Source organism: Ascidia mentula, chromosome 3, assembly GCF_947561715.1.
Source record: "Ascidia mentula chromosome 3, kaAscMent1.1, whole genome shotgun sequence".
NCBI lineage: Eukaryota > Metazoa > Chordata > Ascidiacea > Phlebobranchia > Ascidiidae > Ascidia > Ascidia mentula.
The window spans coordinates 275,827-290,245 of record NC_138568.1 but is presented as its reverse complement, the minus strand read 5'-3'; the positions used below and the strand labels follow the sequence as shown (position 1 = coordinate 290,245).

The following is a 14,419-nucleotide window of genomic DNA, read 5'->3' as shown; positions in this document are numbered from 1 at the left end:
ATAACATTGGTTAGAAACACATGAAGTCAGTGTACACGTTGGAATTGATGAGGCAACAACATCTTAAGTGCTTCGGGCCTTCAAAGCAGCGACGTCAAACCAAAATATGTTGTTGGACCAAACATTAAATTTTTTTTTATAAATTTTAGTAATTTTTTACAACCACGCGTGTTGCCGCAGGTAGAAATTTAAGGTCCAAAAGTTAATATCCGGGCATCAAGAATTCATCCCAATTGCTAATAACTAAAAATGTAATTCGCATGATAATCATTCAAAAAGATCTGGACATAGTTTCAGGCAAATTGCGTTCAAAGGTTGTCGACGCCTGATTTGGTTCCAATAGAGATAAGTGAGTTCAAGTCAACAGAATTAGTCAATAACAGGTTTGATATCTACAACTTACAGTCCGTGATTCACTTTCAGAACATTTTATTATCGTAAGAAACAAATGTTGACAAGGGGAGTTGTTTCATCCAAATATGATTTTAAGCGAATCGCATGGATCACCCAAGTACCTGATTAAGGTGCATTGGAAAGTGCAGAGTTATGTTACGCAAGACTTGATACAAATCTAGTGCTTTAGTTTCCAGGTTACTGTTAAAAAAATCCATTGTATCTCGCGTATTTAACCAGAGTTCAAAAGTTAATTCGGTATACACGGATCGTTTGGAAGAATGCAAGGAGTCCCGGCGTGATATTTACTACAAGTATAGCTTATCAACGTCTTTATATCGAGTCAGGAAAACTGATTTTGCAAATGAGCGCCAGAAGAGCTGCAAGAAAACATGCCTGTCAACATCACCAATATTCAACTATAAGTCGATGTTGTAAGTTGTCCTTATTCACTCCATGCTGAAAACCAGCAATAAATAAAGTGATTGGTTGATGTTGTTTTTATCGGTACGACCCCTTGGTATTTTTGGTGTTGTGGGGGTGCGTCTATTATTCACATCATCCATGGAGGGGAGACTTTCTATTCGATAAGGGTTTTGCCAGATTTTACCTACTCCGTCCATACTAAGGTCATGTGCCACAAATTTTATTATGAAAAACATTCTAGAATCTGCGGACGGTTCAGGCCGTATCTCACAATTAAATCTTGCAAATTGAGCTTTAGAGGTCATTTGCCTTCATGCACCTGGTGACAGTTTCTCTTGTTTGCCAAAAACAATTGCCGGGTCTGATGACTCACTAAGGGGGACTACTATCAATTAACAGAAAAAAAATTGATTGCAGCTGCATTAAGACAGCACATTGGGGTTTTGCAAAGGCTTACCGCCAAACTGCCAGTCCTTCTGGTACAAACATCGCAAAATACGAACGCCGGTGTTCGCGCCAATCGTCACATAAACGGTGGCTTTCTGGCTTGCGCAATTGTGTAACGCTATAGAAAGTTTAACAACTAAAATAATTGACTTTCACGCAAATAAACCGCTTGTCATTACAACGTGGCCACCGACGTTTCGTCCGTGAACTGACGAAAAATGACACTTGTTTCGTAATAATGCAACATGTTTGGTAACAATGCAAAGTGTTCGGTAACAATGCTCCCTGTTTGGAAACAACGGCGAATGCACGATGCGGTTTCTAGGTCAACGTCAAAGAAAATTTCTGGTTTTCACGCGGATTTTGACAAAAAAAATACAATGGCGTTTGTTTAGTTATCATTAAAGACCAAAATATTTCACAAAAGGGGGGTCCGGACCCCTCGGACCGCCCCCTGGATACGCCCATGGTCGGGACTAACAGAAAATCACAAATTTAGCATACTTTTTGTGATTCATTTTTCCACAAAATCCACCTCAATATTTTGGTAGTTTTTCAGCTACATGTTCAACAGCACCCTCTACCAATTTACTGCCTGACTAATTACCCTGGAAACCGTTGTAAAACTGCCCCAAACAGCCCTGGGGAAGGGTTTTGGCACTTTTTTAGCAAAATTTGATGCCATTGCATAGAGAAGAGTTGGAAATGCAAATGAGCGCGTAGTTGAACGATTAATTTTTCTGCAAAATCCAGTTCCAATTTTTGTTGCTTTTTTTGTCAAAATATTGACTAACCAGGGAGGCAAATGCCCCCAGGGGGTGGCTAAACCATTTTGCCAGTGACTAATTTTGACCAAAATTTGTAGACATGGGATGGATCTTTCATAAAATCACAAATGAGCCACTTAAACGATTCATTTTTCCACAAATACAGCCTGAATTTTGTGCTTTATTTTCACCATAATTTTCAGCAGCAACCTCCATCAAGTAACTACCTGATTAAAATAGCCCAAAATCCCACTAAAACCGCCCCAAACACCCTAAAATTCGCCATGACAACAGCACACGCATGTGCGCTCATTCAACTGAAAAATTGAGCCCTATGCATCACTGGTTTGCTTTGTGACGTAAAATTTCTATTGTGACAAAGGTCTACACGGTGGGCATTTCCCAGCACCAAAACTTATTTTCATAGAAATACCAATATGCGTCCTTTAGTCTTATATTTCTCAACCAAATTTCTACAGACACTACAAGTTAGTTCTGTTCATCTCTACAACACAATGAGTGGAAAGATTGTTAGTCAGGAAAACCAAGAAGTCATTAAACCTTTACATCAACACAACACATGTCTGCTATGGTGGTGTTATGTGAAACACAGGAAACTGCATGCAAAACAACAGGGAATGAATGAAATTTACTCAAAGGTGCAAAATTAACTAAATTTTATCAACATATTTCCATATTTCCATATTTCCACTTATATGCTGGGGTATTAAAATGGCCAACAGATATCAGACTTTACTTCATGTGTATAGGTATAGTTTTTTTGTCTTTCACCTCATACTTACTTTGCCTAAAGTTTGTCGTAAATTCTGTACAGGCATTGTGAAACTTGCCAGTTCATAATAAACAAAGTCAGCTCAACCTAAAGAGCCTCAACATTTCACAAACAAAAGAATGATATCAAGTTACAAGTTGAATCCACAATCATTCTTAGGAAGTTGTAAGCAGACGAATGTTTAAGTTGACATTTACAAATCTTTCCATGTACACTGTTGTGTATTAATATACAATGCTGTGATTACGAAACATCGGAACCTGAAACAGGGGATTAAATTACAAAGTTTACATGATGTCGACATTTGGTTTAATTAACCTTTGTCTGAATGGAGCTTAATGTGGAATAAAATCTAGAAACACATAATTGAGATAATTGAAATGAATACTCAGACATGTAATGGAAACACACCCACAATATCAAATGTCATAACCTGACATGTTTCTAAAAACATCTTTACAAAGAATATGACATTCCAGTCCTGAGCGACTAGTTAGTAGAGGTGATGTTTTGTGTAGTGAAGCTGAGGCAACAAAACCTAAGGGACATGTCTAACTTTTACAAGATACAAATGAGTTTGCACAAAATTTTAGATGAAAACCTGAGAAACCATTGGTTTATGTGTTGTAGGGCAAAGATTTTTGTCAGCAGATTTATTAAACAATTTTTTTTAGCTTGAAAACAGTTCAGCTGCTAGCATTGAGATATGTGATGAGTAATTTACTGTCAGCAATGAGTCCTACCAAATATCTGTACTCAAGACTAATCTTTAAAAAAAAGAAAAACATTACAATTTAACATTGATATTGATACAATTAAATGATAACACTAAAATTTATATTAGACTAAGTTCGACATTGTTGCAAGCTATAAAACCTAATAAACAACCGTTTGCAAACACAATGTCCTCCAAAATACCACTGAAATGCATATAATAAAGACAGGACCTGACTATGTTCCAGAAAATTTATCAACCAGTCTCAGAACTTCTACAAAGCACATATAGAACAATAGGTTTTTGTGGCATAGTCAATATACCAATATGTGCAGTGTCAAGTTTGTGGCTCATATGGTCACAGCATTACTGGTGAATTTATATTTCGCCAATGGCTTGATTTGTAAAATTGGCACAAAAACAGTAGTTGACGGTTCAACCACATCTGATACTTTTGTGTCGGCAACTTGTCCAAATGATGAACAGTGTGCAAGAACTGATACCACAACATCTGGTAAATTATATCCAAGAAACAAGTACTTACATTGTTCAATCCACAAAAATACAGTAAAATAATTTCAAACTGGAAAAAATTGTATGTTTTGTTTTAAGCCAAGAAAGGTGAAGTTTAAATCCGGTGAACTAAAATCTACTTTGTTTCAGCCGACAGCAGCATAACCATTGAATCAGTTGCATCATGCAAGACCTTGGCAGCATGCGACAATCTGTGTTTTGGGGTGACGTAAGTTAAAAGCAAAATATAGGTAGGCCCTTTATATGAGCAGAAATGAGAAGCAAACAAAACTGAACAAAACTACTAACCTGGTTATACAAAACATCACCTAAAATTAATTTCACTTTTTCTTATTTCCGGAATTAAAATGTCTGACCAACGATTAATATCGATTTTTTGTCACCTGATTTGGAAAAAAAGTTGTGTTTTATGCAGAGGATGTGATTCAGCTTGCTGCAAGAGTGCAGATGATTGCAATGGTGGCCCTGCTACAGGGATTAAACAAGTAGTGTCATGTCAAAACGAAGCACTGGATGCAGCGGCAGATTGTGCTATGGATGAATATTGTGGGAGGAAGGCAGTTACTGATTCTGCTGGTAAGATTTATTCATTAAAAAAAGCCTTTTTAAAATTGAAGGCCGCCTAATGTAAATTATGACACTATTAAAGTGAGCATATTTATTAGCCAATGGGTCCACAAACCTAAATGTTTTGGTTTTCTTGTTCAAATTTTGTCTCACCAAGTATAGGAGAGGTATATATAGAGAATTAAAAACATGTTGTGGTAACCGACTTCTTGTTGTAACCTGATGTAGGACCAACACCAACAACAACAACTGCTGGTGGATGCGCGACATCATTACAAACTGCAGACGACACATTTTGTGCAAATGATGACACAACAGGAACAAAGTGAGTAATTCTGTAGGAACAAAGAAAACAAGGGAAGAATAACAAATATAATTGGTATTTGCACTTTATGTTTCAGTACCTGTGTTTCAAAGAGCTGCAACAATGCGGATGATTGCAACAGCCAAACCATCGCTAAAATGAACGTCATGTCATGTCAGAGTGGAACAGTAGGAACTGATGAAGCTTCAACAGAATGTGCAGCCAATCAAGTTTGCGCCAAGAAAGCTGTTGACATGGGAGGTATGACCAAATTAATTTGAAGTTTGGTTCAGAAAATGTATCAAAATATTTTCTACATCAACAGATGTATCTGCATCATGCCAAGATCAGTCAAACTGTGGCAATCTTTGTGATGGTGAAGCAGCGTAAGTAACAAACAAAGATCATCCTGTGTGACCCAACAAACTTTCTACATGTTATTTTAGCGGAACATGCACAGAAGCTTGCTGCAGTAACACAGATGATTGTAACTCGGGAACTGTTGCAGAAATATTGGCTGAAAACGCTCTCCTGTTCTGTTTTGTTGGAACTGGCGCCACGCAAACTGTTACAAAGTGTACGACCGGTCAAGTTTGTGGAAGGAAGGAAGTGACTGATGCCATTAATGGTAAGTTCTTCTGGCATCCAAACTTTCTCTTTGTGTTTCCATAAAACACATACAGAATGATACAAATGTACAAAATAAAAAAACAAAATAATTTTAACACAATACAATAAGGAAGGGTGTTTGAGTCAATACAGTTTCCAGTCATTTTATTGCCAAACTAACACAGAAAAAAACTTTATTTCAGATGTAACTGCTACAACGTCTTGCCAAGATTCGACTGCTACTTGTGACACATTATGTGGAACTGATACGTAAGAAACTAAATCAGTTATTGTGACAAAACATTTTATATTAATCTGTTTACTTATATTTGTTGTAGAAGCTGTATATCAGCATGCTGTAGTGAGGATAACTGCAACAGACAAACAGTTGCAGAAATGAGAAATGTTCTCATGTGTATGACTGGAACTGCGGATGGCACAGCACTGGTTGACGTTACAACATGTGCTGCTGAAAAATTGTGTGGAAGAACTGAAACAGGTAATACAACAATGTTATGAGTGCAATTTACAAGCAATTATATTCAATAAATATGTAAATTTTCTGCCAATTTGTTTCAATTATATTTGTGGCAATAATTTTTATATTTTACAGGAACTGTTGTTGTTGGATCTTGTTCCACTGCAGCTGAATGTGATGCTTTATGTTCTGGAGTAGCGTAAGTAGCATTTGGTGAAACCCTACACCTATCAATAGATTAAGAAATAGAATTATCATTGATACTGCAACAGTTTGTGGGGCTTTGTATACTCACAAACATTTTATATTGTGAGAAAAGTAACTTAACAAATGTCATAAAATTATTGTTACACTTGCATCAAGTCACATAAAACTTCAAATAAATTAGTTTAACTTTTCAGGGGTTGTGTGGGTGCATGTTGTAACGATGCAGATCGGTGCAACGGCCAAACTGTGGCAGAAATACATACTGTACTTCGATGTGCCTCTGGTTCAACAACTGACGGAAACCTTCCAAGTAGTGTGACTTGCAGCACTAACCAGTTATGTGCAAGAAAGGAGTCTGGAGTTTCAAGTATGAGCTTAGAAAAAAACAGGCGACTGACTGGGTGATATTTGCACATAGCCATGTAGTAAAAAAAAATTATGTTCACCTGTCCTAAACTCTGTGTTTGTCCCAGACGATAATCATATTATAATTACCAGAAACACATGTACAAATTTTCTCTAAAAGTTCCAACAGATTTCAGATATTAATCAGAATGCATTCCATTTATTCAGCAACAACAACAGAAGGATCATGTCAAAGCCAGGCTGATTGTGACATGCTTTGCTCTAATGTGGCGTAAGTAGTAACAAATATGTAACATAGCAAAGTGGCATCACAGCCATTTTATTCTGCTAAGTTGGAGCAGCTACCTGTGAGGTTTGAACTCACAACCCCAGGGAATTTTAAAATACAGTTTAATTATAGTGTGCATTTTGTCGTCAAGTTATGCTGGTGAACACATGTCATATAGGTGGCCAACCTTGACCTTATTAAGGGTTTTTCAAAAGCAGACTTGTGTTCTATAATATATATACTAAAATAATATTTCACTTTAAAAACGATTGGACTTCATTGTGTTGAAATAAGAGGTGATTGTTTATCCTGCATATTTTAAGTTGCATGCATACTGTTTTCAAACACAGAAACATTCATAAATATTTGTTTACTAGAAACTGTGTATCAGCCTGTTGCAACAATGCTGACAATTGCAACAGTCGCACAGTAGCTGATATGAAATCAGTCCTACGTTGTGCTTCTGGGAGTGTTACTGATGGAAACCTTCCTGATATTGTCACGTGCAATGCAAACGAAATCTGTGCAAGGAAGGAAACAACGGTTGATACAAGTAAGCGTATGAATTATGCCAAGCTTTTCTGTATTCCCTTTGGCCTTTTTCTTTGATGCATGCAGTAATATACAATATGTAAGTGAGCAAATGTATGTGCTTACAACTAGCCCTGCAAAGTATTTACTGACAATTAAGTTTCCACACAAGAATCACAGTTTCTTTTCAGCCACAACAACAGAGGGTTCTTGTCAAACTCAAGATAATTGTCGTCAACTTTGCTCAGGTGTTGTGTAAGTACCAAACTCATGAATAAACTTACTTGGTGAAACAAATATGGACTATGCCATGCTATCTCAGGGGATGTGTCTCGGCATGTTGCAATGACGGAGATTTGTGTAACAGTCGCACAGTTGCAATGATGGAAGTAATACTTCAGTGTGAATCGGGAACTACAACCACTGCAAGTCTTTCCGAAAAAATAACTTGCTCAGCAAATGAACTATGCGCTAGAACAGAAACTGTGGAAGGATCAGGTAAGCAGCAGTTTAAATTAAACTTACAAAGATATCTTTCCACATACAAAATATTTTCATGGATTTCAGTCACCACAATTGTTGGATCATGTCAAACACAAGATGCATGCAACTTTCTCTGTGTCGGTACTGTGTAAGTATGGAAGATACACATGTTATTTTCTGTCCAAAATAAATACACAAATATAAATTACATATTTGAAAACATTGTTTGCAGAGGATGCACCTCAGCATGCTGTAATCATGCAGATGGGTGTAATTCCTTCTCTGTTTCACAAATGCAAAACATACTTCGGTGTGAGTTGGGGTCTGTTACTGACGGAAACCTTCCAGGACTTATGACCTGCGCTGCCAGTGAAGTATGTGCCAGAAAGGAAACCACATCAAGTGATAGTAAGTGTTAAACCAATTAAAACAAAAGCATACCTAAACTAACTTGCATAAAATTCACCACCTCAGGAAAAAATGAAAGTTTTAAATTTTATGGGATTTGTTGTCAAGATGTTATCAGTGTTTATAATTATTTTAAGCTATGTAGCAGTATTGGTTCATATAAATATCAACCCGATTCAATGCTATGATGCAAGGTGTTTTTCTTGGTTCAACCAAAGTACTTTATTTAGCCACAACAACAGAAGGATCTTGCCAAGTTCAGGGAGATTGTGCTGCCCTTTGTTCTGGCACAGAGTAAGTGCAACCATCACTCTCGTCTCATTAAAATATAACTCAGATTACTGCATACATTTACTTGTTATGACAAACTTTTTGTTGACAGTGGCTGTGTTTCTTCATGTTGTAACAATGGTGATAAATGCAACAAGCTCACTGTTATCCAACAAACTGCTCGGAAGTGTTTCGTTGGTACGGCTACTGATACAGCAGATACAACTCCCACGTACACATTCCAACGATGTGGTACAAGCACACACGTCTGTTCAAGAACTGAAACTATATCAGGAACTACAAGTATGCTGACAAACAAGAGTGCACAATTTTCCAATGAGTTTTGAAATAAACTCCTTTAAATAATAAGATGCCGTGGTTTGGAACATTGTAGTTAGGTTTGAGATTGTCATAAAAATCAACTCCTGGGCAAACAATCTTGAGATATTTGGTAAAAAATAAACAAGAACATCCAAACACTTATGCCAAGGTGTATTAACACAATATCATGGCTACTAGCCGCAAACAATTGCAATGGAGGGGGCAACAAATTATTTTACACTTTTGTACATCTTAACATACATTTAATGTTGTTTGTAGCAACTATTGTTGGAGCTTGTCGAGTTGCTGGGACAAGTTGTGCAACACTTTGTGAAGGAGCAACGTGAGTGCAAAACTACTTTTAAAATAATTCAATGTTTCAGTTGCAGATTTACAAAATCACCACAAAAGTTTAAGAATAAAAAAACAATTATATATACATATATATAATAAATTCATCTCAAATTGAGAAAAGTTCACAGGGGATGCAGCTACCATTTAAAAAACAAAATTAAACAGGGGCTGTACATCAGCATGCTGTAGCGAAGATGGCTGCAATTCTGATACTGTTGCAAATATGAAGGACATTGTTACTTGTGCTACTGGAACTGTAATGGATGGAACATTAACTGTAACAACAATTTGCACATCAGGGCAGTTTTGTGCAAGAAAAGAAACAACATCTGAAGGTTTAAGCGAAATCGACATTAAATAAAGCAAAACTTCTTATTAAGTTACACATTAAAAAAAAAAGTTGATTATGTGGGTCATATATATGGTTAAAAGTAACCAAGTAAAATTGTTAATTTTCTATTCAAAATGATTGGTTAATATAGAGGAATGTCAATAATTTACTAACTGTATAATTGAATTTGTGCAATCAAATAACCTTGTTGTTCCATGCCTTTACTGTTTAAATCCCTGTTAAACAAACCAAATTATTGAAGGTGCAACAACAACTGTGGGTTCATGTCAGGATCAGGCTGGTTGTGATTCTCTGTGCAGTGGAGCCACGTAAGTAAAGCATGTTCAACAATATTTTGTGGGTTGTTTCACATTTTCATATTTCCAGTGGTTGTGTCTCTGCATGCTGCAATGATGTTGATCAATGTAACAGTAGAGCAGTTTCGGCAATAAATCTTCGGTCTTGTGCTTCCGGAAGTGTCTCCGATGGAAACCTTCCTGATACGATATCCTGCCCTTCTTCTCAGTTATGTGCAAGGACAGAAGTGACATCTGGAGGTAATATGTAGTTTGCTCAACATACTAATATTTATGTTCAGCGACAATATGCCAAAGAAACACGAAGTTTCCGTTCTAGTGTCAAGACCTTCACAATATGTAAATAAAAAATGGATCAATGTCCAGAAAGTTAGCTTTGGTTTAATGCTTATCACGTAACTACACTGAACATCAAACTTAATCCGGGATAGGAACAAATGAAAGCCATGAGTTAAACCACAACCCTTTAAACACATAAATCCTAACAGGTACCACCACTGTTGGATCATGCCAAACCCAAGAAAACTGTGACATACTCTGCACTGGACAAACGTAAGTAAATTTTATAAGAGCTGACACACAGGATGATTTAGTATATTTTAGTAGTTTGATGTTTATGTTGTAAAAATGTCAAATAAAAAACCTTTCCCACAAATCTGCGCTTTTCACAAAATTTTATTAATTTTGAAAAACTATCTGTTACAGCAACTGTGTATCTGCTTGCTGCAACAATGCTGACAATTGTAACAACCAACCTGTTGCAACTATGAACAGTGAACTGATTTGTGGGACAGGAACATTAACAACAACCAACCCAACAGTTGGTGTATTTATTGAAACAACATCTTGCACTGCAGGACAGCTATGTGCCAGGAAAGAAACACTTTCAGGTTGAATCAACTTTCTGTTCCCTCCATAGAATATTTCTCACATAATTTTACTTTTAAAGGAAGCGATCTGATGACCATTGGATCGTGTGAGACACAATCCGCATGTGATGGAGATCTCTGTAATGGACAAACGTGAGAATGTCCATGAATAGTTGTAAACTGAAGTTTGCAACACAATTAAATAACACATTTTGCAACAGCATCATTACAATGTCATGTTTTTTATTAGTGGATGTGTGGCTGCATGCTGTGGTGATGCTGATAACTGCAACACACTCACTGTAACCAAGCAGAACGCAAGGAAGTGTTTTGTTGGGTCAACATCAGATGCCAACCCAACTTACACCTACCAACACTGTCCAACCAGCAGTCACGTCTGTTCCCGGACTGAAACGGATGGGGGTAAAGTTATGGGAAATTTCTACCAAGATAATTTACATGAAGAGATGAAACATTTTGGGCAAATTATTTCCAGTTTAACATCAAACAGAGATTATTATTATGTATTTTAGCTTCTGTAACCATAGAAGGAGCCTGTCAAGCATCTGGGACGAACTGTGATACTCTCTGCAGTGATGCAGTGTGAGTGATGACTGTTCACCATGTTTCCTCAAATACGATTTAAACAAGTTACTATTGACAGGGGATGTGCTTCAGCATGTTGCAGTGAAGATGCCTGCAACACTCAAACTGTCACAACTATTAAGGGAAACCAATTAAGCTGTGCAACAGGTTCAGGGGTAACAGATGGCAACCTGGCAGGAATTGCAACATGTTCAACCGGAGAACTTTGTGCACGAACAGAAACAACTTCAGGTGCTTAAACCTACCATATTTTGCTTAACAATTCATCTTGGTTTCTGTATAGGTGAAACTACTACTACAGCTGGAATGTGCTCTACTCAAGCTGCTTGTGACAGTCTGTGCACAAATACAGTGTAAGTAAATTGGCCACTTGGGGACAGTATTCTGTGCACAAACACACTAAGTAAAATATAAACTTCTTCATCCATCATAATGATAAAAACTTTTGAAGCAAAACAATTTTTAAACACTGAAACCCTTCCTGCAGCAAAACCAAATATATCTGTTCATATCAGGGGGTGTGTATCAGCTTGCTGCAACGATGCTGATCAATGCAACAGCAACACAGTTTCACAAATAACAAACATCTTGCAATGTTCCTCTGGCTCCGTCACTGATGGAACTCTCACACAGACGACAACTTGTTCTGCAAACCAACTTTGTGCAAGGAAAGAAACCACATCAGGAGGAAGTAACTTCATGTGTACTTTATGTTCAGATAATTGTAAAGTTTCTGTTAAGCTTGTATTGCCATGAAATGTATCAATTTCACAAAAACTTTTACAAATCTTCGGTGAATATAAATGTTTTCCTCTGCAGCAACAATAACAGTGGGATCGTGCCAAACCCAAGATGCATGCGATTTACTTTGTACTGGAGTAACGTAAGTTTTCTGTGTTGGCCATTCATAAAATTTTGGCTTTAAAAAGCACGAAGTTTATTTAATACAATGGCAAAAATTTGAGAAATATTCTACAGGTAACTATAACATGTTATTTTTTTTATTGATAATGACAGTACTGTCCATATAATTAAATTAATTACAAGCTATATTAGCTACATATTTTTTTCAACAAAAGAAACTTGTATTTGTCATTTGCTGTTTAGTGGCTGTGTGTCAGCTTGCTGCAAAGATGCTGATCAGTGTAACAGTGTTGCTGTTAGTAACATGAAGAACATACTAAGATGTGGAACAGGTACAGTTACGTCTACAAGCCCAACTGCTGGAGTTCTCAGTGCAACATCAACATGTGCTGCAGGTCAAGTTTGCGCCAGAAAAGAAACACTTTCAGGTACAAAAATGTAATCTGCAGAGATACAAGTGCATTCAAATAAATTTTATTTTATTACGTAAAGGAAATAATTTGGAAACGATTGGGACGTGTCAAACACAAACTGAATGTGATTCTGGACTTTGTGGATCAACAACGTGAGACAGGCATTGATTTTTTTAATACAAATCTAAAAAGTTTAATTCTGTTCACCTAAACAATGTGAAAAATACTTTCCAAACTTGCACAATATATATTGTCACTTGAAACAAGCTAATATTACTATTTCACCTGAAGATAAACACATATTTCTTGTTAGATAAGTACACCACTTGTGTATTTTGTAGTGGTTGTACATCTGCATGCTGCAATGACGCAGATGCTTGTAACACACTTACCGTTGCCAAACAAACTGCCAAAAAGTGCTTTGTGGGCACGGTGAACCAAGTGAATGCTGCAGCAGTGACTTATACATTCCAACACTGCGATGGTCCAACAAATATATGTTCACGGATAGAAACAACAACCACAGGTTAATGTGGTAAACTTGTTTCAGTAAAAATTATGAATATTCTGGTTTACTCCATAAGACCAACTGTGAACACACTGTACTCAATAGCGCCTCATGTGGCCAAGTTCTGACAGACATTTAAGAAATGTTTTTAGAGTTACTTATCAATAAAAATCAAGTTTAAGGGGAAATGTTTTTTTGCTGCAACCCCTACACAACTTTTTAACAGCTGCAGGAAGTACAACAGTAAATATTGTCGGAGCATGCCAAGTAGCGAACACAGACTGTTCTACACTTTGCAATAATGCACAGTAAGTATTCAACACTTATAATTAGTTAGCGAAACACGTAACTTTTTGTGTGTTGATTAAACAGAGATTGTGTGTCAGCCTGCTGCAATGGAGAAACATGCAATACAGATACTGTAGCAAACTTAGCAAGCTCGTTGACTTGTTCAAGTGGATCAGTAACTACCGGAACATTGTCAGAAACTGTTAGCTGCACTGCAGGACAACTTTGTGCCAGGAAGGAAACAACTGTAGTAACTTCAGGTTTTATCTCACAGAATTTGTATGTTGTAGCTTTTTTTACATCTGTTATGTTACGAAGGTTCTACAACAACTACGACTGTTGGAATGTGTTCAACCCAAGCGGGCTGTGACAGTCTTTGTGCCAACACAGTGTGAGTTTCTGAGATGCAACACTTTTATGGATATTGTTGATATTGCAAGTGTAAGATTTCAAACACTTAAAAATCTACCTTAGTTTTTTATGGCAACATCCATGTTTGCTTTACCACCATCTTATTCAAACCTGACAGGGGGTGTGTATCAGCTTGTTGCAACGATGCTGATCAATGCAACAGCAACACAGTTTCACAAATAACAAACATCTTGCAATGTTCCTCTGGCTCCGTCACTGATGGAACTCTCACACAGACGACAACTTGTTCTGCAAACCAACTTTGTGCAAGGAAAGAAACCACATCAGGAGGAAGTAACTTAATGTGTATTTGATGATCAGATAATTGTAAAGTTTCTGTTAAACTTGTATTGCCATGAAATGTATCAATTTCATAAAAACTTTTACAAATCTTCGGTGAATATAAATATTTTCCTCTGCAGCAACCACAACAGTTGGATCATGCCAAACCCAAGATGCATGCGATCTACTTTGTACTGGAGTGACGTAAGTTTTCTGTGTTGGTCATTCATAAAATTTTGGCTTTAAAAAGCACAAAGTTTTTTTAATACAATGGCAAAAATTTGAGAAA

At 36.9% G+C, this 14,419-nt stretch overlaps 1 protein-coding gene across 23 annotated transcripts in view; it reads left to right on the top strand.

Moving 5' to 3' along the window:
- LOC145895996 (uncharacterized) overlaps positions 1 to 14,419 on the top strand; it is a 100,709-nt gene that overhangs the window by 79,662 nt on the left and 6,628 nt on the right. For all 23 annotated transcript variants that reach the window (XM_082984787.1, XM_082984774.1, XM_082984786.1 and 20 more), the window contains 32 exons: positions 5,894 to 6,054; positions 6,169 to 6,232; positions 6,435 to 6,607; positions 6,814 to 6,877; positions 7,252 to 7,427; positions 7,597 to 7,660; positions 7,728 to 7,903; positions 7,973 to 8,036; positions 8,121 to 8,296; positions 8,527 to 8,590; positions 8,679 to 8,869; positions 9,167 to 9,230; positions 9,407 to 9,576; positions 9,835 to 9,901; positions 9,960 to 10,129; positions 10,378 to 10,441; positions 10,595 to 10,779; positions 10,839 to 10,911; positions 11,009 to 11,181; positions 11,292 to 11,361; positions 11,423 to 11,595; positions 11,648 to 11,717; positions 11,880 to 12,055; positions 12,184 to 12,247; positions 12,472 to 12,656; positions 12,721 to 12,793; positions 12,983 to 13,167; positions 13,376 to 13,457; positions 13,522 to 13,697; positions 13,756 to 13,828; positions 13,967 to 14,142; positions 14,271 to 14,334. In XM_082984787.1, coding sequence (XP_082840913.1) covers positions 5,894 to 6,054; positions 6,169 to 6,232; positions 6,435 to 6,607; positions 6,814 to 6,877; positions 7,252 to 7,427; positions 7,597 to 7,660; positions 7,728 to 7,903; positions 7,973 to 8,036; positions 8,121 to 8,296; positions 8,527 to 8,590; positions 8,679 to 8,869; positions 9,167 to 9,230; positions 9,407 to 9,576; positions 9,835 to 9,901; positions 9,960 to 10,129; positions 10,378 to 10,441; positions 10,595 to 10,779; positions 10,839 to 10,911; positions 11,009 to 11,181; positions 11,292 to 11,361; positions 11,423 to 11,595; positions 11,648 to 11,717; positions 11,880 to 12,055; positions 12,184 to 12,247; positions 12,472 to 12,656; positions 12,721 to 12,793; positions 12,983 to 13,167; positions 13,376 to 13,457; positions 13,522 to 13,697; positions 13,756 to 13,828; positions 13,967 to 14,142; positions 14,271 to 14,334 — 3,906 coding nt within the window. The remainder of the gene's footprint in view (positions 1 to 5,893; positions 6,055 to 6,168; positions 6,233 to 6,434; positions 6,608 to 6,813; positions 6,878 to 7,251; positions 7,428 to 7,596; positions 7,661 to 7,727; positions 7,904 to 7,972; positions 8,037 to 8,120; positions 8,297 to 8,526; positions 8,591 to 8,678; positions 8,870 to 9,166; positions 9,231 to 9,406; positions 9,577 to 9,834; positions 9,902 to 9,959; positions 10,130 to 10,377; positions 10,442 to 10,594; positions 10,780 to 10,838; positions 10,912 to 11,008; positions 11,182 to 11,291; positions 11,362 to 11,422; positions 11,596 to 11,647; positions 11,718 to 11,879; positions 12,056 to 12,183; positions 12,248 to 12,471; positions 12,657 to 12,720; positions 12,794 to 12,982; positions 13,168 to 13,375; positions 13,458 to 13,521; positions 13,698 to 13,755; positions 13,829 to 13,966; positions 14,143 to 14,270; positions 14,335 to 14,419) is intronic.